The sequence below is a fragment of the Dermacentor andersoni genome, chromosome 5 (genome assembly GCF_023375885.2).
Source record: "Dermacentor andersoni chromosome 5, qqDerAnde1_hic_scaffold, whole genome shotgun sequence".
Lineage (NCBI taxonomy): Eukaryota > Metazoa > Arthropoda > Arachnida > Ixodida > Ixodidae > Dermacentor > Dermacentor andersoni.
In genome coordinates this window covers 112,449,372-112,471,610 of record NC_092818.1, presented here as the reverse complement: position 1 = coordinate 112,471,610, position 22,239 = coordinate 112,449,372, and the positions used below count along the sequence as shown (strand labels likewise).

Sequence of the window (22,239 nt, the reverse complement as noted above, 5' to 3'; positions counted from 1 at the left end):
ACGGTGATCTGCTCCGGACTATCGTCACTGGCACTTCGCTCCTCGAAGAGGCAGGACGAGTGTTGAGTGAGCTCCTATACAGCACTTTCCAATGTGGTTCACGTGGTTTAAATCCTACAACCAGGACCTTAGAAGTGCAACGCAAGGACGCATTTCTCTCGCGTTTGCCATTGAATAGCTAATAAATAATTTTTTTTATAGATACGTACAGCTTTAGGCAAATCCCTCGTTGCATCCCTGCTTCTGCACAGAAAACTTATGCACCTTTCTTCATACTTCATACTTAATACTTTGAACGTTCTTTTAACGTTCGCTGTCCCGCAAGTCTAACCCACGCGCTCCTAGCATGACGGCACCGATCGAAGCAACAGTCACCCGCTTCATAGCTAATTCATTCCGACTTCGTGGCACTATGAGTTCATTCCTAGCGAACAGTGCACAAAGCTTTTACTACGTCTGATCTCAACTGAATCTCGTAAAAGTATGTGCGTTCACTCCAGTAGCACAAAAGATAAATACACGCCGCAGGAACCAGGATGCGCACTCATTTGCTGTCTCGATTCAAGTTACCTAGAACAAGTTGCCTGGTCATGCGATCCTGTTGTTTCTCACGTTCTTTTCATAGCAGCTGCCGGATTCTTTAGCGAAAAGTTAACGAATAGTCAATGGCATCCGGCTCTATAAAGCGCTTGTGAGCATCGTACGTTAAGGTAGGTATAAGCGTCAATAAGTGGCGGTCATATTCAGTAGCGCAACAATTAGGGCTGACTCGTTTCGCATTGAGCTTCCCACTCAACCCCTCATGTAGACCATCATACGGAAAACGCGCATTGTGCAATCATTACCAACCCGCATGAGAAGTCATGCATGGCTCTTGCCCGCTCTTCTCTGTATCATAATTACGGTGAGTTCCTGCCACAGCGACAATGATCTGTGCACCTACTAGGTACGTGAGCTCATGTCATATTTTCGCAGGGCTGCTGGGTGCCCTGGAGACGGTCATCATCCACTTCACGCACACCGTGGCCGAGTCGCGACTGCTCTCGTTGGTGCCGCAGGCGCTGGACATCCTGCTTCGCAGCGTGCCAACATTTACGCTCACGCGCGGCCTATCGCAGCTGCAGCGCCTGCAGCACGAGAACCAAATCTGCCAGGCCACCGAAGAGATCCTCGCCACCGCTTGCAAGAGCATCGAGCTCGAACACACCATCTCGCTCAAGTACTGCTGCAGAGGTATGGCGCAGCATGCGCACAGCTATTCGTCTGTCAGCGTGATTCGCGCGTAGTTAGGCTTACATGTGGCTACGCATTGGCTGCGACGTAAACTTCCACATATGGTTTCATCGCCCGATGTTCTTGAGAGCACAGGGGATGGTAACACTTTTCTTTTTGTCTCTATTTTCGCCCCTCTTTAAACTCGCGCGACAACGCGAGCGTGCCGCGGTCGATAATTGTATCCGCAACCTCTTGCTTCACAGAGAAAACGTGATGGCTGTCCACTAATCCATTTCTTTTCTGATAGCATGAGCGAATAGGTTGTCAGAAAAGTATAAGTTTCGGGGCTATAGTCGACATCTCCAGTAAGCTTTCAAAAATTCAGTGGCACTTTAGCCGTACATGCGAGTGAAGTGCGTTAGCATCACGCCCCACCTCTTTGAGGCACCGGATTGATTATTTAAACTGCGTTCTCCATATTGCAAAGTGCTGCTCAGGAGCTTATTCGACACACTTCGTGGTGCCTCTTCGGGTGTATATATACAAAAATATATATACACATGCGCTATTTTTAAGCTCTCTCCTCCACTCTCTGCCTCTACCACGTGGCCGGCTTCCCTCACTTCACACAGATACACTTTCTTCTATTTTGACAATACTAATGTCACAATCTAAGTCACAATTTGAAAGCTAGTAGCTGCATGCATGCGATGAGGATCGGGCGCCACCTGATTTGAAATTTTGCATGCTGTTGTCGTGATGTATCTTCCGAAAATAATCTTACACAGGCTGTGTATAAGTAACACCTAATTATATATTATGTGAATGGTTCCTTGCCATTTATATGTGATCTTGTTCGTTTGCTATTACGCTAACTTTTGTGCGTGTCCTATCCACCAGGAGGACGCCAAAGTGAGTTTTGCACTATCCAACAATAGCACTTCTACAAGCATACTGAACAGTTCCTAAAAGGCTACTTTCGAGCTTGAGAAAATATTGTTGATTTGTGGACTTATAGTCCGCGACTAGGCCGCCATTGTAGCTTACTTTAGTGACCACTGAGTTACCTAACGTCGTCGAATTATTTTTGTCAGTCAATAAATGCTTCTATTTCTACTTATTTTTCTAACGCTCTGTCGTTCACATTATCCCAGCTAACTCACATGATCAGAAATCAGCACAAAGTTGCATTGATAAGCAGCCTCCGCTGTAAAGGTTCAAGTTCACGTACACAATTTTGTATGTTTTCGACAGTCTTGAAAACGAGACAGACGAATAGGTTAGGACTGAACAGTACCAACCGTTCTAGCAACATCTCTTTTTTTTTTTAATTGACTCATCATATCGAACTGTACGATCTATTTCTGATGATTTGGCGACCATAAACAGCTTTCAATCGCAAATGTACAGCAGGCAAGTGAGGGAGCTCAGTGATTCCCCGGATGTGTTAGCTTTTTCTTTCAAGTGACTGTCGTATTTATTCGTTCTGTCAAATGCAACTCAGGGCTACCATCCCGCAACGTAAACGACACCACCGAGCACACCCGCCAAGCCATGGTGGAGCCGTACGAGCTGTCGAGCGCCGTAATGATCGACGTGTTCGTTATGCTGGTCGAGGCCGTCGTGCTGCTAGCTTTTGTGGTGGTCATGGACGCCACCGCGTACGCCAGGATCCGCAGGAAGTTACGCGGGACGGTAAGCTATGCGTCCTCCTTTGCCAGCTGGTTCTTCTAACTAAGCTGTATTTCTGTATATACGGGCATGTATATGAGGGTAGGCTTGCACTGCTGCATTGGTAAGGGGCATCAACCATGACATGGCCAATGTGCGAGTTCGCGTTATATAAAATGGGCTAAGCATCACTGATGCTTGCCAGCTTTCTAAAATGAGACCACTTGGAAGCGCAGTATGCTGATGGCTTCCTTTTGCGAAAGGCTGTTCGAGGTGTCCGCCTTGAGAGAGAGGTAAAACTTTTGCTTGGGCTAGTTGGTTCATGCTGGAACGTGTAAAAAGCAAGGCGCAATTGACCAGGCCAGAAGGACACAAACAACAAGACCGGTGACGGTCCTGTCGTTAGTGTTATTGTTGTGGTCTATTGCGCCTTGCTTTTTACACATTCATTCATGAGAGAGAGGGTTACACTACCTGTGGCAGGCGAATCCCTCTACCATCTTCTCACATTTAAAAGCTATTCATCACCTCCCCTCAATGGCACCACACAACAGTTATCCCCTCAACGTCTCCACAACCTTCTCTACTTTGTCCCGATTTCGAGAAGCAATGACTGATTAAATGAAGAATCTTGCTTTCAGCTCGTTACAGCAGGTAATGCTGTGTCTGAGGCTTTCAATACATCTCGTCATTCTTAAGTTTACAGCGTCGTACGTGTAGTATCATTCATTTGCGTGATCCAACAGCAGGTTTGCGAACCAAGTGGAACTGAAGAAATACAGTTGAAACTCGATCGATTTGTCGAAGTGATGAACACGCTCGAATTATCTCGTTGAAACGGGAAGTTCGGAAATTTGAGTAAGAAATTTTTCGGTCCTTCGATATCTGAAATTGTAACGTAGCGACACCCAAACAGTACCGCGGCCTTGTATTTCCCGCTAACCCACGCATGCGCGTGTAAGAAACTACCACCGCCCCTAGCGCCATCTGGTACGTAAGAACGCTAGAGACTGCCGAGTCCGTTGTTCCGTGCATGGGCACGGCGCGCCGCCTCGTAAAAATAAAGCTAGGGCCACGACTAGGGTTCCAAAGATGCTTTAACGCGAGAATGTTAAGAGCGAACGATAGGAAGAAAAACCCGTCTGCGTCAAAATTAGAAAGAAATCACAACTTTTACAGCGAAGTTAAAGGCTGGTTCCCCCAGGATCGTGTCCGTGTGCTAACACAAAAATAGAATCATCAAGATTTGCTCCAGCGTCGTCGTCTTCCACAGCTGGCTCGTTGGCGCCCCTCGCAGCTACCGCGCGAAAGCGAGTTACAGTTACAGCGAGTTATAGCCAAGCTGTTAAAGGCTAGTTCACCCAGGATCATGTCCGTGTGGACACAAAACTCTCCATACGTGTTTCACGGATGCAGTCAAGCTCTTTTGTCTGCCTGCCAGGACGACCACAGGCGTCCTTCTCCAACGAGGCCAGCATCCATCGTGCCTCCTTACCATTGGGCTTCACACCCTCAGCACGTTCAACCTCAGCTTTGTGGTGCTTAAAACAACTTCAAGTGCGTCTTACGGTTCCAAGGATAAGAAAGAAGACCGAGCTGCCTACCTTGGCCTTGAAGCAAGCAGCTCTGGATTGTTTGCACACTTTCTACTTTGACCGAGTCCACATATATACGGATGGTTCTTCCACTTAGACCATCTCCACATACGATACAATACGATACAAGATTTCTCACTTGACAACATCGACCGGTTCGGAGCTTGTTTCCCTCCGAGGTGCCGTTGATTATATTAACAACCAACCGGCTAATCGGTGGGCAATATTCTGCGATTCGAACGCGGCCGCACATGTCATCTCTTCGTCGCGGGTCCTGTGAACAACTCGTATCGAGATACGAGAAATGCACCATCATATGAGCACGAGAGGACACGACGTCGCGTTTCAGTGGCTGCCTGGCCATTGCGGTATCTCTGGCAACGACCTCGCTGACGAAGCTGCTAGGAGAGCACACGAAGGAGCAACCCTTGTTTCTGTATTTTTATCGCGGACTGACGCAGCCCAACACTTAAGCAAGCTAGCGCACCGTATGACATTGGAGAAGTGGCACACACCTGAATTCACTCAACATCGATTGCATTCCCTCGATCTATCTATGCAACTGCGGCTGTTACCAGGGCTTCCGCGTAATGAGGAAACAGTGCTGTCCCGCTTACGCTTGGGCCTCGCATTCACCAATGCATATACTTTTTTGATTGCAATGGCTGATAGCGCCGAGTGCAAAGCCTGCGGTGTCGAGGAAACTATAGGACATCTACTGTGCTACTGCCCATCTTTTGAAAACGAAAGCCATAACCTCTGCACAGCTCTCAATCAGCTAGATAGAAAGCCGTCCACCTTGAACAAGATCTTGGGACCATGGCTTCGCATATCGCAGCTACATAAGGCCACAAAAGCGCTGCTGCGATATTTGAAAGCTACCGGATTGAGCCAGCGTCTGTGATCCGGACTGAGTGATCGAATGATATCTCCAATGGAATTTCTCTTCTTCTTTTAATCTTTTCGTCCCCTTTCTCTTTCCCCAGTGTAGGGTAGCCAACCAGACTCAGTCCTGGTTAACCTCCCTACCTTTCGTTTATCATTTGCTCTCTCTCTCTCTCCCTCTTTCTCTCTCTCTCTCTCTCTCTCCATACGTGGGCTCATACCGAAGATAGTGCAGTGCTGGGCCGACCCGCGGTGGAGGTGAAGCAGGCATTAAGCATTCCCCATACCTGGGCCGATCCCGAAGATAATGCAATGGTGGGCCGACCTGCGATGGAGGTGCAGTTCGCCATTAAGGGGCCCACATACACAGCTTCACTGGTCATCCTTCTTCAAAGTGTGGAAAAGCGCTTAGTTTTTTTTTACGCATTTATTTATGGAAAAGCTTCGTTAAATCGGGTTTAATGCAAGCTAGTTTTGTTAATTTGGGTTGATGAAACGTTGAACCTTATTGGTACTTGCCGGGGAATGGAAATTTCTTCGTTATATCGGGAACTTCGTAAAATCAGGTTTCGTTGCATCGAGTTTTAACTGCAGCTGTATTGACATAACTAGTTGGCTTGCTTAGATGCACTTGTGGCTACGCTGTCCGTAAAGGCAATTTCAGAATCATATGCGGCTGAACCGCCTTTCTGGTACACGACTATTCAGTTCCAGAGGAGCGATAGCAGGGGCTCGTCCCCAGAGTGCCAGGAGGGCCCACGGCTGGCGACGTCACCGCTCGACTCGGGTGTCGCCCGCGAGGCCGAGGTTGTTGAGAAGTTGCGCTGTGGACCCATTCCACCAGAGTATGCGCTCGTGGTGAGCAAACTCACCAAGTCCTTCGGCCTTTGCCTCGGCGTCAACAATGTGAGCTTCACCCTCAAGACCGGCCAGGTATGCGTGCCTGCGCGTATTAGGGAACATAAATTTCTCGCATCACCGCAGTGTATTTCAAAATTTGGAATCGCGAGCATTCGCACGCGATTCCAAACATGCACGCGGGTTGAACGCCTTTTGTTGCCCCATTTCACAGACTGCTGCTGCAATGATTAGGCCAAGGTGGTTCTCGTATGTGAAGGCTGCATACCTGCCGACTCTCCTAATTTGTCTGGGAAACTCCAGAAATACCACTAATCATCCCGACTGTACTGACAAGGCCACCCGCCGTGGTGCCTTAGCGGCTATGGCATTGCGCTGCTAAGCACAAGGTCGCGAGATCAAATGCCGGCCGCGGCGGCCGCATTTCGATGGAGGCGACATGCAAAACCGCCTGTGTGATGTGCATTGGAGCACGTTAAAGGTCTGCAGTTCGTCAAAATTTCCGGAGAACCCCACTATGACCTCATAATCGTATCGTAGTTTTGGGTCGTAAAACCCCAGACTTAACTTTAAAAAAATATACAGACAGGGCCATATATATCTACCGAAGAACTGCTCCAACCCTGCCATGGAACAAAAAAGCAACGTGATGCAGCACAGCTCTACCTTAACTGCTGTTACGCGCTAGGTAGCTTGCCAAAGTCAAATTTAAATACAAACCTTTTGAAATGCGTAAGCATTTCTTTGTATAACCAACGAGAAAACCCGTATGTCCGTCCGTCATGTAAGACCATCGCTTCAACCTTGGGCCTACAGCAGCAAACGAATTGACCTTCGTGCTGTCTCCCGCTGCAACGTGAACTAAGCGGTGAGAACACAGCGCACGCGAGGTTATCAGCACTCGGCGCCCTCTGTCCCCATCGCAGATCGCTTTCAAGATAGGGCCCGCCTGGCCGCACCATACGCAGGAGCCGCCGGAGTACGGCTGATCACGGTTGGTAAGGGTTCGACGAGGGTGGATAAGGCACTAAAGAGCGATAACGGCTTATCATGACGGGAACGTCATGAGTTTCATCAGAACGCCAGATGGCGCAGCGTGTCGACAGGGAAGCGCTAAAGAGGAACCCAACTTTAGTACACGGCTCACAGGCAGCGCTCGCCACCGGTGCTATATTGGAGGCCACGCAAAAGTCTTTCGCGCAGACTCCCCGATGGTGCCGCTAGATGGTACAGTGTGTCCATGGGGAATAGGCTGCCTGAATGCTCATCTGCTCGAAAGAGCCTGCAGGCACTCTAATAAGGAAGCGCGAGAGAGGGCTCTCGTTTGGGAGTATATCCATCACACAGGGCGCGTTTCGGCGGTGGCAATGCGTTGTGTCGGGACATTGCTTCGGTGTTAATCGCATTACCGCCGTCAGTCCTCGCGAGACGTGTTCTGAGGAAATATTTTCCTTCTCGATCTTTCTTTTCTCGTTTAGCTTATATTTTTGCTCTTAACGCTACTCGTAAGTATGTGAGGTGTAGAAGATCACAAAGCCTAAATCGTAGGCCTCTTATATAGTATTGAGCTAATTTTTAAAGCCTTTCAGGTACCCCTGAAGAAGATAACAGCGAGCCACTAGCAAACGAAAACACAAAAAAAACGAAATGCGCTCCAACAAGTCAAAAGAAACCTACGTACCAACAAGTAAAAAGAAAGTTAACCATTAAGTTACATTCGTCCTAAATTCTATCGATGACAATACTCCATAGTGCACAGAAAAGGCACCCATGGATAGACTGAAAGTCAACAGATGAGCTAGCCAACGCCTCGCCATCGCAGTGCCTTGGCATCATCGGCGTTACCGGGGCGGGGAAGACGGAGCTGATGCAGCTGCTGACTGGCCTCTCCGAGAGCTCGTCGGGCGATGTCTACCTGGGGTCGTTGTCGCTGTCACGCACACCCAGGGTGTACGCCTCCAAGATCGGCTACTGCCCTGACACGCTTGGCCTGCCCGACCACCTCACCGGCCGAGAGGTGCGGTAGGGCGTAACCCAGTCAGCAAAATGTGCTGATGTTCGTGATTATTGGGCGGTTATGTCGCAAGGGTCAGTTCTGGCCAAACAGCGCCAAATCTACGGTGAAATCAGTTGACAATGCTACACGAAGTTAGGGATATAATGTGGCTGTAACGGGTAATGCGTACAACGACACTTAAGAAAAGCAGCGCAAGGAAATGCGGCACGTGGGAAAGTTGCGCAGATATGCACTCCGTTGGCGTGAATGATGAAGGTTGGCATTAGCCGTGTTCATTAATTTATTCATGGTTGCTTATTTAACACCCAAAACCACACACGGTCTATAGAGTTGCTCCACGCCATGACGTCACAGAGATGGCGGTATACCGATGCCTTCAGCGAACCTGCAGGTTCTGGCAGGAGCGGGTGATTCAATTGGTCTCGCGTTTTTATTGTCGCATAGGAAAAACCACCAAAGCCTCCAATTTTTACGGGCCACGAATTTGCATTTGGAATTGGTTGGACGAGAAATAGCAAAACGTGTGTATCTTTTATACTGTCCAAGCGCCTGCGCTCAAGCGACGTGATAAGTTTCTCCTTTACAAACATGAAGCTCCTCTATAAGAGAGCATAGGCGATGGAAGGAGGAATAACCTAAAACAGAATAATGTCAACCACTTGGGCGCGTATATTTCAACACGCTAGAGTTCTTGCATTCCAGACCCGCCCGATTGCGGCTGAAGCGACCGAGAATGGAACCAGCAATGTCGGGCTCGGTAGCAGGACGCCATCTATAGCTAGCCACTTACCTTGATGGACGGTCTCATCGGCAGCTCAGAGATCTCTTTGCGACTTGTCCCAGCTTCGGTGAGAAGGCGGTAAATTTTTTTAGATTGAGTTTTGTTGTACGCTTTTCGCTCAGTGTTCCTTAATTTTCTTGATTTTTTAATTAAAGTAGTGAGCTTTTTACATTCAAAGATAACTTGTGCTGACCCATAGTTCGCAGTGAACACATAAATCGCAACACTCTGACGTAGTACGCGTGTCACTAAATACAAAACTTTGAACGGGACAAACACCGCAGCTAAATGAATATTCGCTACTCTAAGGGGACTTCTTCCACGTTGTGCTCGGAGAGCGGTCGAATAGTAGCAATGGGGCTCTTGCATTGCCCAGGGGGCGCTGCGAAAATGGTGCTAAAAAGCGCCCTCCGCCCTGTACTGGGTAGTACCAAGCTCGGTCGTCTGCTTCGGAAAGCACGTTTACAATATGGACCCACCCCTTTCGGTTTTGTTGTACCACGGCTTGCAGGGAATATCGGGCGCAGAATATTTTTTCAGGGGTGGCACGCTGCGTAACGGCAATAAATTATGCAACGCCGAATACGCATACGCCGTTCAAGAAATAAGCGGCGAAGTTTTAGCGCGGTGTCAATCGCAAGTGAAGCGAGTCGCGTACGAAGTTGAACTTCAGGTAAGGTTTGCACGCTGTTAGATTCAGGAGTACAAACACGAAGAAATGCTTGATATAAATGAATTCACAACAGCGATAAGCAGATATCATGTGTACGGAACTGCTCGAGCTCACGACGGTACGCGCCGTGACGGCAGCAGTCTTTCGACATGCCGCGAAACGGCGGGCCTCCTGCAATCTTTGTTGACTGTATGCCGCTAGACAAGTAGTTATGCCTGCAATGTAGTAGCGGCCATCTGTCCCATTAGCAACTGATAAATAACTGATGCAATGCACATGAGCTAGCAGTAACGTACGTGCGCGAATCGCGCTGCAGCGCGAGCTCGTGCGCTGCTCGCTTAATTGATGTAGCTTTTAATGACAGCGCTCGAACATCGATGTGCTGCAATCAATACTACCTTGCTGCGCTGCCTCAACATGCTGGCTTGAGGGCAAGAATGAGCACATTTAACTCTCTAACCTGTGTTGCTCGTAGTGGGGTCGTGAATTGTCACCGAATCAGACCGACCATCTGTGCTCATTTGCACACACCTGGTCACTTCACCACTTCGCACCGGTCGAATTGTTAATTGTGGCTGTGGCCGGGTCTCGAATCGTGAATCACTAGCCATGCCTGCTGCTATGTCGGTCTGCCGTCGGGACTTGCAAAAGACCGAAGTGCAAAAGACCGAATTTTAGAACGCAGATAATCAAGCAAGCTTCAAGACAGGCGACACAGTCAGCATGGCGCGAAGTTTCGCTTACCCAGTGCGACGAACTGCAGCTACAGCGCGCCCGACTCTTCGCTTCGTGAGGCCTTGAAGAAAACGGTAGAATCTGATGTTGGGATTCAGGCCTTCTTGTTCATGGCAGCCCACGACGTAGAAGTAACGACGGTGGCGCTTTTTCGAGGCTGAGCTAGGTCTCTCCGGACCGGCGTCGCCGATTCCTTCTGCTTCCAGCATATTACGTCTCACAGAGAGTTCGTTTTCGTTAAACTATAGGCTGCGGCTAGCTCGCAGCGTGGTCTGTGAGAAGTGACGAGCCATTTCGCACTCGCAACAGGGCAGAAAAAAGTGCGAATCGACTCAAAACTCAGGCTGGAAACGTGCTTCGCCATAGCCAGGGCTCAATACTACCCAAGCTGGTACTACCCATACAACGTTTCGCGCGCCGCCACCAGGCGCCGCTACTATACCTCAAACTCCAGCGCAAGGCGCCCATAAGATGGTGGTATATGTTGCTGGTAATTGCAGAATAAGGCTTATGAGATCATAAGTTGCTTTTCACCGGGCAATATGCTGAATTTTACATAACGTAGGGGCGCGAGGTGTGCATGATCATGACCATGTGTTAAATTCGACACCACGTTTGCGAATTTTATCCGCCTCTTTCGTTCACAATGAAGCTGAAGTGCGCGTCAGCTGAACTGCTGCGGAACTGCGGTGCTTAACTGCGCTGTTATAGCTGAATTAGCTGCCAAAGAAAGTGAATTCGGCTTAAACCAATGTGATGGCGCCATCTGACGCTGCTGGGGTGAACAGCGCGTTCCGCGATAGACAGATGGCGCCACCGATCCGTTACAACATCTTTTTTTCTGTGGCGTTGCATCACAGCACGCACACTTTGTCGCTACTGTGAACGGAACAGAATGTTTGTTTGTATAAGTGGATGCATTACCGATTGTTCTGGCGTTCACTGCACGACCACGCTGGACACGTGTTCCTCGAGTATTCTGCCTATGGAACTGTGATTGCTTAACATTGGCCAAAGTGGCTGTTACAGTCAGTCGAAAGTGCGTGTTACAGAACGCATCGGCTGGGAAGACGATCGACGCTTAGTCTTCTAGTAAAACGTGGTTACCAGCAGGAATATTTGAAATATTTCTTGTGATAACATACGCTTCAGCTATCCAGAAAATGATGGATAGCGTGTGTAAGATTTATTCTTTTCTTGCAGTGAGTTACTTCGAAACATTGTTCTCGCTCATAGCGAAAACGTTGAGGCTCTTTTATTAATGCAGTCATGTGAGACTTCTCGTAGGTTCTCTTAATAGATTATTTAGAATGCTAGTACAGTTTACTCCTCGTGAGCGTAAATTTCACTAAATGCGTTACAAGCCCGTGACAAAACAAACGTTTCGTTCCCGCGATAAAAAATGTCATGACGAAAACGGATAGCAGAAACGAAACGCAAATTAAACCCATTACCAGGAGGGCAGTAGATTAAATCCAAAGGTGTGTGATAACGGACAGTTGGCCAAATGTGCTACGGCACTGTCATCTTTCTATGCTGGTACGAAACTTCTGTGTCTTGCTTTTCTTCGCGTCCCTGCTTCTTCTGCCATTGTTTCTTTGCAATGACGGTGACCAATCACCATCGAATGTGCGGATGCAGATAATCGAGCTCTTCTGCGTGCTTCGGGGCTTCCGGCTAAACGACACGACGGAGATAGTGATGAACCTGCTGCGCATCATGGAGCTGACCACCGTGGCCAACGACATCACCAGCAGCTACACGTGCGTGCTTTTTCGCGACTTAACTGAGCTCTGTGGGCCAAGCGCACAGCAAGTAACAAAGTACAGGACTCGACGAATGGCATGGTACATTATAAAAAAAATATATAATAAATGAAGGAACACTGAGAGACAGGAAAGTAATGAATCAACCTGTATCAATCAATATAAAGCTAATGCTCTAGCGTGCCGTAAGATAGAGAAATTTTAGATAGAACAAGAACTTGTTCGTCAACGCATTTTCTCAGCAAGAGGTAAATATGACTGTAGAGATACTAGAATTTTATTGATGCTTAGATTTACAACTGCATGCGTAACTGACGCGGGCACACATATTTTCTCGTATTGCGGTTGTAAAAAATAGTCCAGTGCCATACTGTGAACATTCTTGCCCTTGCTTCAGGATTTTTTTATTTTTTGGTTCGTTTATCCACTCAAGCATGTATCATATCTAGAACATGATTAGGTATGGCGCTGACACGTCCATTTAGCACATAGCGTTGTCCGCATCGACTTCAGGCTTGAAGCTACCCGCCGTGATGGCGTAGTGTTCTATATCGCATTCTGTTGCCGAGCACGCTGCCGCGGGTTCGAATCCCGACCGCAAAGGCTGCATTTCGATGGGTGCGAAATGCAATGAGGTTCGTGTACTTATATTTCAAGCGCACGTCAAAACAGCTCGGGTGATCGAAATTAATCCCGCGCCTTCCACCACGGCTCCTCTTGCAGGCCAGTTGTTGCGTTTGGGCGTTAAACCCCACGAGTCAATCAAGATTGAGGCTGCTAATGTGTCAGGAAATTCACGAAAGCATCACGAAATTCCTTTCTTGGCGGGGAACACAAAGTGGGTACCTGGAGTAAAGCGATAAACATGATGACGCCACGTCGACGTTACGCCTGAAGTAAATTTGCCAGTGGTTTTTATTTAAGCAGTGAGTGCTTGGAAGAAACAAGCGGTATGTAGGTGGCCTTCTAAGGTGGTAGGCTCAATTACTTTGCTAGGGAAGCTTACGGCGTCGAATGCTTTTTAACCCATCGCTAGATATGTCATTTTGGAAGTGGGAATTATTCTTGCTTGGCTGTGAATATATATATATATATATATATATATATATATAATTTCTTTCTTATTTACGGAGTCCCCCATTATACGGCGTGCCTCATAACGAGATCGCGATTTTGGCCCGTAGCCCCGCCCCCCCCCCCCCCCCCCCCATTTTTTTTTCTTTTTTTTTTTTTGCCGCTCCTTTCGGCGAGTATTCCATATTTCAGCGGAACCAGTGAACTCTCGACACTATACATGGGGCAGCGTGTCCATCTCTGCTCTGGGTTAAATATTACACTGGTATATCTGTCCCGGCATGGAGCCACTGCTGTTGGAACATTCGTCGCTACCACTAATTAATCCTAATTCATAAAGGTATATGCATGCTACAGCAGCTCGTAGAGACAGACGCCGGCCATTCATGATACCTAGCGTGCTATCATCAAGGGCAGCCGGCCAAAGACGTATGCCCTTAGCACACCTGTTCGACTTACCAGAATCATGGATCAAAGACGAGCGGACCGTACACACTTTCCCGCCCTGGATGGCTCATGCACGCCACCGTGACGTATACCACTCTCTCTGGACGCTATTTCTTTCCCGCTACAAGCGCAGTTCGCGTGATGACGTGTCCGCCGACGAGTGGACACCGCACTAACTATACCGCATCTGAATAAATATTTTCTATTAAAAAAAATTATGGAGTTTTACGTGCCAAAACCACTTTCTAATTATGAAGCATGCCGTAATGGAGGACTCCGGAAATTTCGACCACCTGGGGTTCTCTAACTTGCACCTAAATCCAACTACACGGGTGTTTTCGCATTTCTCCCCCATCTAAATGCGGCCGCCGTGCCCGGGATTCGATCCCACTACCTCGTGCTCAACAGTCCAACACCATGGCCTAGCCACTGAACAACGACGGCGGGTTGTTTTCTGTTTCGTTAAACGAATTCTCAGTCCCCACATCGGCTCGTAGAGGCCGTATCCTTTTGTTTTTCCAGCTCAAGATCTTAATTCTGCCTATAGCCATAATGTTCTTCATGAGTTTTTATTGCATCTGGGCAGGCATTGAATTACACAGATGGTGTATGCGAATTGCATACTAACTTTGTATTTTGCAGACCCGGTGACAAACGTAAGCTCTGCATAGCGCTGGCCATCGCGGGCCGGCCCAGCGTCGTTCTCTTGGACGAGCCGAGCACTGGTGTGGATGTCGCTGCGAAGGCGCAGATACGGCGTAGTCTCAGCATCGTCCGCCAGATGACAGACTGCGCCATACTGCTCACCTCAAACAGGTTGGTTCAGTGTTACTGTGGCGCCCAGTTCACGAGCAATGGCGACTTAGCTGGCCAACTCAACTAAAATGAGAGTGAACTGTACTGCCTGTGTATATTTTCATTGGTGTTCTCTTTTCTTAACCCATAAATACATATTTCGCTATTTCGCAATTAACAACGTCGATCACCCCTTGCTCCGCGATTTGAAGCCAATGTTAAACCTAATTAGTTCCTTTAGTCCACCTGTTACACCAAGTGATAGAAATACCTTGCAGTCGATAGTCTTAGAACGTTTTCGAAATTTATCGGGAATAACGTAGGTAAAGCGCAACAATTTTTGGGGCAGGAAAAACAGAGACAGGAAGGAACGCTGCAACAATTTTTGTGTGGGGAAAAACAAACAGACGGGAAAAAACACATCATGGTACAAGCTTTATAGTACAAATTTATAGTGCAAGCCTATTTGCAGTCCAGCCTATACGCTAAAGTGTAGACTAGCTAGCATTTGTATGTGTCGCAAGATTTTTGCTATATACTGACTGTTGCATAAATAGAACGACCAAATATAGGTAAACCAGTGGCGCCTTCACGGTAAAATTTTAGATAAAAGGCAGTAGCAATTTCCAGTGAGTTTAGTTTATTACCGCGTTTCATGGCATTGCTTAAACACCCCTCCCCCCCATGCCCTGTCTGTTTTGTCCACAATAATTCCGAACTAGCAACTCAAAATTTCGATTCTAAAGCTGCTGTTAATGATGATAATGATGATTATGACTTATTGGCATCCCCTTCGAAATGGGGTGGTGACAAATAGTAATGTATTTATCGGTCTAGCACGTTGCCTATCTCTCCTTAATATTTCCCCTCTTCCTTAAAACTTCTACATCTACCTTGCACTGTTACCTATATGACTGTAACAAATCCGGGCCTATCGATCTCTTCCCCATTTTTTTTTCAGCAATGCTCTAAACGTATCGTGCTTATCTCGACTGCTGCGCGCGGTAATAGCTTTCATCTGCTTTCAATCGCAGTGCTTCTGAAAGATGGACGTTCCCTGCAACGTCTGCAACTAGAGTCACTGGGAAAAATTTGAGAGTACCGCATTCGTTTTCCCCGCGCCTCCGACGCGCTCATTAGCCCAACCGTACCACGTGACTTTGGGGTGCCATATACCTTCCAAGCGCCGGGCGGGCCTGCTGAGTTAGAGCGCAGGCAGCGCAGGTTCCCTACGTATTTTGTGTTCCGATTGTTGCCCTCGCATTCGACTGCAAGGAAATCATGCCTGGCTGCTGCGCCTTCGGATGCAGCAACCAACCTGAGTCTGGAAAGCCATTTTTTCTAGATTCCGACTGGGAAAAATGACCGATAGCGTCGTTCTGCGTGGTTAAACAGAATCGGCCGGGAGAACTTCAAGCCTACAAAATACACCCGCGTCTGCGAGGTATAAGTACACCTTGATTGGGCTTTTCGGCACTGTTTTAAAAGATATTTAAGCGAAGTGCACGCGGTGTTAGCGATGCTACGAAAATAGGAGTTCATTGCGGGGATCGTTCGCGTCTTGCAGGCTTGACGTGGGCACACGTGTACGCGTTTGTTGCTCAACACACACGGGAGGCACACTTGTCGCGCGAGAATTCCGCGTCCTCGCGTGCACCAGGTACTCGCATGATTTCTCCGCGCACGTGAGCGCGCTCTCGCCTCGAGTCACTCGACCCATATGGCACTTGTTTTTCGCAGATCGTGACGATCGCAGTCAATAAAAACATGGTCCAATACGAGGCCCATGGTACTTCCTTTCTTCCACTTCTCCTTTGCTCATTTATACATACGCAGTTCGAGCTTGAAACCAATGGCCAGGTGATATTCGCAACACATGCTTCAAATTTTGAGCTTGTAAGCCGAGCACATGCAATGAACTGAAGTCAGCATACGTATCATGTTTTATGTTGAAATGCTACGGTGCATACCCAAATAATGTTGTGCTTGATGCATAACAAGAAATACAAAACAACAGAACACCCAGAAGCTTTAGTTTCACTCTGTCACTATGCATGTTACATAAACCGCTCTAAAAGCACAAGAATTTTATGCATCGCCTATATAACTTAGAAAAAAAAAAAAAGTGCTGCGTCACCAGCGGGCGTTCCTGTTTTTTTTTTTTTTTTTTTTTTTTTTTTTACACAGGCAGCAAATCTTGGCAGTCTAAGAAAACAGTCATAAATAAGTTGAGAAGAGTAGCCGCTCATGAACGCACTAGACAGCCGCGTTCATAAATCGCAATGTAGCAAACTCTCGCTCATTATCAGTGTACAGAAGTACATATACGTTGCTGTAATTACGCAAATGGCTCATATTGGCCTTCCACAAGATTTAGTGCGCAAAATGGTCATCGAAGTTGATTTTTACGCCTGCTGTGCACAGATCGTCTTACGATCACGGCCAAACACCGGTGCGCACACGGCAGTCGCAGTGTGTCGTGCGTATACGGCGGACGAAGTCGCCCGGCAGAATCGAGGACGCGCGGTATCCGTTTACAAGCTAAATTAAATGTATCCGATTTAGCTTGTGAAATTATACAATGAACGTACGTGCCTGTGACACTATCAGGTGTTAGTTTCGCCCTGCTTGGAAACATTCAATATAAGCCGACGGCGCTCCACGATGTTCATGCCCAAAAGCACAAGCTTGCCTCATTCCGGCTCAGTGACGAAATGTTACCTTCGTAGCTGGCTCCGCGGAAGGAAAAAAAAACGCGTGCATAAGCTCCCGATAGCAGCGCTAAGCTGTTGCCCACAATCGTAGCACAGTTCCAGCAGTAAACACGATCGGCGTGCAAAACAACCACCGGCTGCATTACTTCGCACAAAATAACATTTTATTATCGTTCTTAGCAACCATTATCTCCGGGCACAAAGTATTTCTACGTCCGTAAACACTCAACCCGATGTGTCACCGAATATCAAGCTCTTCCAACACGGTGGCTTTCCCGCGACGCAGCCGGCTTGGAAGGTATATGGCGGTGGCCGCTCAGTGTTGCCAGTCAAATCCCGACCTTTGCGGTACTCTGAAACTTTTTCCAGTGACTCTATCTGCAACAGAACGACGGCGCCATCTGTCGTTGCTTGGGCGAAAACTCCGTCATTGTAGACGTGAAGGATGGCAGTACCATTCCGATATGGTCGAATCGACTTGGGATACTATGCTGGACATTGTAAAATTCTGCCACATCATGCAATTCGCCAATCTTCCCAGCTGATTGACGCAGAAGGCTGCTACAGCACCTCGGCTTGGCTCAAAACGCCACCCTTACATTATTTCACATAATGGCGGAATCTGGCGATGTCCGGAATGGCACCCATGGTTTGAGTAGCGTATCCACAGACGACACCGGCTTTGAATTTGCTGCGAACAACACTTGTTAGTAATGCCTGAAAACGACCTATTAAGCCAAATTCACTGCGAAATGCTACCCCTTGCTAACTTGAGTGCAAATTAGCCAGCAGCCTTGCTGGAAGAGTCATACACCTGGTGCGCCAATTTATACAACAGAGTATATCCCGCCGTTTATCGGGCCGTATTCCTAAGAGCATCATCTCCTAATCTATTTCCTGGCGGTCCTCAATAAAATGAAGCCGTCCAAATTTGAGCGTTTCAAGTATCTCGCGTTAAGTTTCATAAGCGTGCACAGGCTATTACGGCAACGAATGCCCCCTGAATTGGCTCTTAAAAAATACGGAAGCCGTTGCCTCCAAATGCACTCTGCTAAAAATTCACTTCTCTGCATGTCCTACGTCGATTGTATGTATGATTTAATATTATTTTCTTTTCTTTAATAATACCAGAATATACGGGTAATGAAAGGTGTTTCTCCGTTACTCCCCCCAGCATGCAGCAGTGCGAGGTACTGTGTGACCGCATCGCCATTCTGCTCGCGGGCCAGCTGGAGTGCATCGGCACGGTGGACGAGCTGAAGAGCAAGTTCGGCCGTGGCTACACAATCACCATCAAGCTGCGCCAGGACACCTTCGAGGACTCCGAGTACCGAGAAGACCTGACGCAGGACATGATGGCTGACTTCCACAGCTGCCAGCTCGACCACTCCTTCCAGGCAAGCTTTCTTCACTGTAGACTCAAAAAAGGACAACTACAACGAAACTTCACTTTGGCTAATCTGGTTTTTTTTTTTTTTTTTTTTTACTCTCGCGCCCGCGTTCAGAGCAAGCGCACCCTATCTCGAGGCCAGTCATCATCTGTTAGCGCGACTCGCGCAAGGACTGTGAGTTTGATGACGTGACAGCTGGTGACGAGCAAACACTGGTGGCAAGTACGCGATAAAAACAAGCTGGGGGCTATTATAAGACTGTTCGTTCCGCCTAATCATGCAATCCCAGTGAAAATATGGCTGCCACCTACAGACGATGGAAAGTACGGCTTATACTACTCAATAAACCTTCGCAAAGCTGCATGGCTGGTAACTGTCTAATTTTTTTTATTAGCAGCCTTATAATACAGCACCTAAGTAGACTATAAGTGGTAATGGCGGCGTTTATTTCGTTCTTTTTCTAATTCCGGTATCGGAAACTTTTGCATTAGCGAGCTTTTCGTGATGCACCCACACGAATTTCAAAGGTAAGTTTTGCGCGGAAGCTGTTGTATGCCTACATCGTATGAAACTAGGCTTCTTACGCCACCCGAAATTTTGTTGCAATTGTCCTTTAACGAACTTAAACCAGTGTTGCGGTGGTATAGAGAACTCGCAATTGTTTTCCGCATGCTTCCATGGAAACAAAAATTCTGCGCAGCTTTTATTCGCTTGAGGCAGGCTTGATATGCGATCTCCCCTTCCTCCCACTTACTTTTTTTGGCACTTCTGAACGCTGCCTATATATGCAGCTCCGGAATGAATAGAACCAGTAGATAGTCAGCGCGCTTTCCGTATGCTTCGTTTTTTCCTGTGTTCGTCCTTTTTAACGTGCAACTCTTCCTAACACAACCGTAAGGTATATTAGCTGTGCGACTGCAAGAGCTACAAAAGAAGCTACGCCATACCAGCACGAGTCCTCCAAATTTAGTTTCCGCATTAATTTACGTATATATACTGGGGCAAGAGTGGGCCGTCACCGTGTGCAGGTACGTATAACGCTGCGTATACGCAACAGTATCGCTCTCTCTTTCTGAATCACTCGCTCACTCACTCTATCACCAACCCACTCATTCATATTCGCTCCCACAGTTCGACCATTCTCACAAACTCACTGGGTCGACTTCACCGACTCGATAATTCAATTTCTGACATTCGGACAGCGATACGGGGATAACACCGCCTTGTCGCTGGCCCACAGGGCGTGCTGGAATACCGGATCGCCACAACGTACACCACCTGGAGCGAGATGTTTTCCAAGATGGCGGTCATACAGAAGAAATACCGCTTCAAGGAGTTCCACGTGTGCGACACCACCTTGGAGCAGATCTTCGTCAGCTACGCCCGCAAGCAGATCAATTTTACCAAGGCCTTCGCCTCGACCTCCTGATCGTCGGGCGAGCTTCACGGCACTAGTAAACGTCCTTGGCCAGTGGCGTATTGTGCTGCGCTGTGTGGTGCATTTGGTTGCCAATTCTACCAGCATACGGACCACTGTACGTTGCTGTACATACGCTGTACATATGCTGTGTATAATATATAACGTCGTAATTGTTGTACATAGAATTGTATATACTGCGTGTATTGTTATAACGATGCTCATAGCAGTTCGATGTTGTATTCCTTTTGTTTTTCATGTTTGTATTCGTTTTCATCGTTCTGTTCACTTCTTCGATCCCTCATCAAGAGTGCCTAAGTTTTAAAAGCGTTTTATTCGGAAGTTTAAAGTGAAGGACGTTGCACCAGCCATACGGACACGACTATTTCGCGTGGTTGTCGTTGGCGCTGAAGCCTCCCGCAGTAACTTATTGCTGCCTGAGCACTCTGATTGCGTCATGGAGTGCTGCTCTAGATTTTTCGAGCTCGGACTCAAACCACGCCGTGTTTGACTTGTAGACGCGCTCGGACAATCGACGTTTCGTAGAAACTGTTTGAACACGCCCGTACGCGCGTCAGTCATCGCACGAATGTTTCTTCGTTATTCGCCGGCTCTTTTCATAAGGCAGAATGAAAGTACGGTGGCAGAATGCTGTCAATTGTGAATGATAGCGGTGATAACACTTAGCGTTTTGCTCATGTTCAATAAAAGTTAATCGCAGGATTAACATTCCAGTATTTGCCATGTTGGAACTATGAATATTCTAGTGGCATCTATGTAATTACACACCAAAAGTTGACAATCAATTTAGCATACGCTAAAGAGCATAAAGGCGAAAGGCTGCGCACTCACGAGACATTCATTAAATTACTTGACATTCTCATTCGAATGCGTTGTTATTTCTTATTACTTGTTTTCTCCCACCACAGGTCGTGAGTTCGAGTGCCATAATTAAATCTATCTTAACTGTGCCTTCATTAACTGGCTTTAATTAACACCAAAGGTCATGGTTTCGACTCCCACGAATGGTCGGACGTGGTACCATCAATTTTGCTGCCATTGAATTTTGGTGCGATAACGCCGGACAACGGATTTTCGACTCATAAGGCACTAAAGGCTTTCGCTTTAATAATGGCACCGAAATGAACGCATAATAGCGCGTCAAGGAAGGAAATATATATGAAGAGAGTAGCAGAAAGGAACAGAGTTGACGCCCAACCTGCAACGTATTCGGATGCTTTGAAAAATATTCGCTAACAAGTTGTTGCCAAGATACTCTTTCATTTATGATGACGCGGGATGGGGTTCCTTCCTTGCGAAACTTCGCTGTTAAAGAATACTCTTAGTGATCCACATGTGCATTTGTTTGTTGGTTTTCCTAATTATGATAGTTTAAGATACTTGAACAGCGCTAAAGCTTCTCTTGACTTTTTGATGTCTTTTCCTTCAACTGGACAAAGTTATTTGTCGCCCGACGCACCTTTTCGCTGAACATGCCACCATAATGATGATGATGATGTGGTTTATTGGAATCTCCTTTGAAATGGGGAGGGGACAAATATTCCCCTAGCCCGTCCCCTAGCGACTAGGTATGGCCTGGCTTCTGTCATACCAAGCAGGCATGGGCCATTAAGTATGTACCCGAACTACCAGAAAAGCACAAAGCGTCCTTGCTTGTCATACTGAAGAAGATGAAGGTTGTTTTCGTTGAAAAGGGACACCACCGACCTTGTAGAATCTTGGAACATGGCAGACCCAACCTTTATTACCGTCCTACCGAAAGCATCAACTCTTAAAAAGCGCGTTTCATGGTTTTCACCTGTAGCTTTTCTTAGCTATGCGTCTACTTCAAGCCAAGAGTTCATTCGGGCTCTGTATATCGGACGCCGATAATGCTGTCCGGGATAACAATACCTTCTTCAAGCACCAACACACCAGCCTTGCATATGGCGCTCGCCTCCCTGAAGACGCGGATAATTTTTTTACACCGAAGCTGTACATACCTAACCTCCGGTGGTGGTCGATGTCCGTCCGTCTACGCGTCGCGTCGAAACGAAAAACATTTCGTCTCCAATTTCTCATCATCAGAGGAGGAGCCTATAAGCAGGCCTTAAAACTACCCAATCGCACCAGCACAGAAGTTCTACTACAATTAGGTATCCACAACACGCTAGACTAGTTAATCGAAGCCCAACGTCGATCTCA

The 22,239-nt window shown here is 47.4% G+C and overlaps 2 protein-coding genes across 2 annotated transcripts in view; both read left to right on the top strand.

Moving 5' to 3' along the window:
- The window catches only part of LOC126532046 (phospholipid-transporting ATPase ABCA3-like), a 30,012-nt gene extending 27,063 nt beyond the window's left edge, over positions 1 to 2,949 (top strand). Inside the window, exons 17-18 of the mRNA XM_072288347.1 lie at positions 976 to 1,233; positions 2,720 to 2,949. Coding sequence (XP_072144448.1) covers positions 976 to 1,233; positions 2,720 to 2,949 — 488 coding nt within the window. The remainder of the gene's footprint in view (positions 1 to 975; positions 1,234 to 2,719) is intronic.
- A 3,268-nt stretch (positions 2,950 to 6,217) lies between these two features.
- Positions 6,218 to 19,150, top strand: LOC126532045 (phospholipid-transporting ATPase ABCA3-like). The gene is made up of 5 exons (XM_055070942.1): positions 6,218 to 6,299; positions 8,047 to 8,241; positions 12,072 to 12,193; positions 14,360 to 14,533; positions 18,401 to 19,150. The coding sequence occupies exons 2-5, from the start codon at positions 8,092 to 8,094 to the stop codon at positions 18,807 to 18,809; spliced, it is 855 nt and encodes a 284-aa protein (XP_054926917.1). The 5' UTR covers positions 6,218 to 6,299; positions 8,047 to 8,091; the 3' UTR covers positions 18,810 to 19,150.
- The last annotated feature ends 3,089 nt before the right edge of the window (positions 19,151 to 22,239 follow it).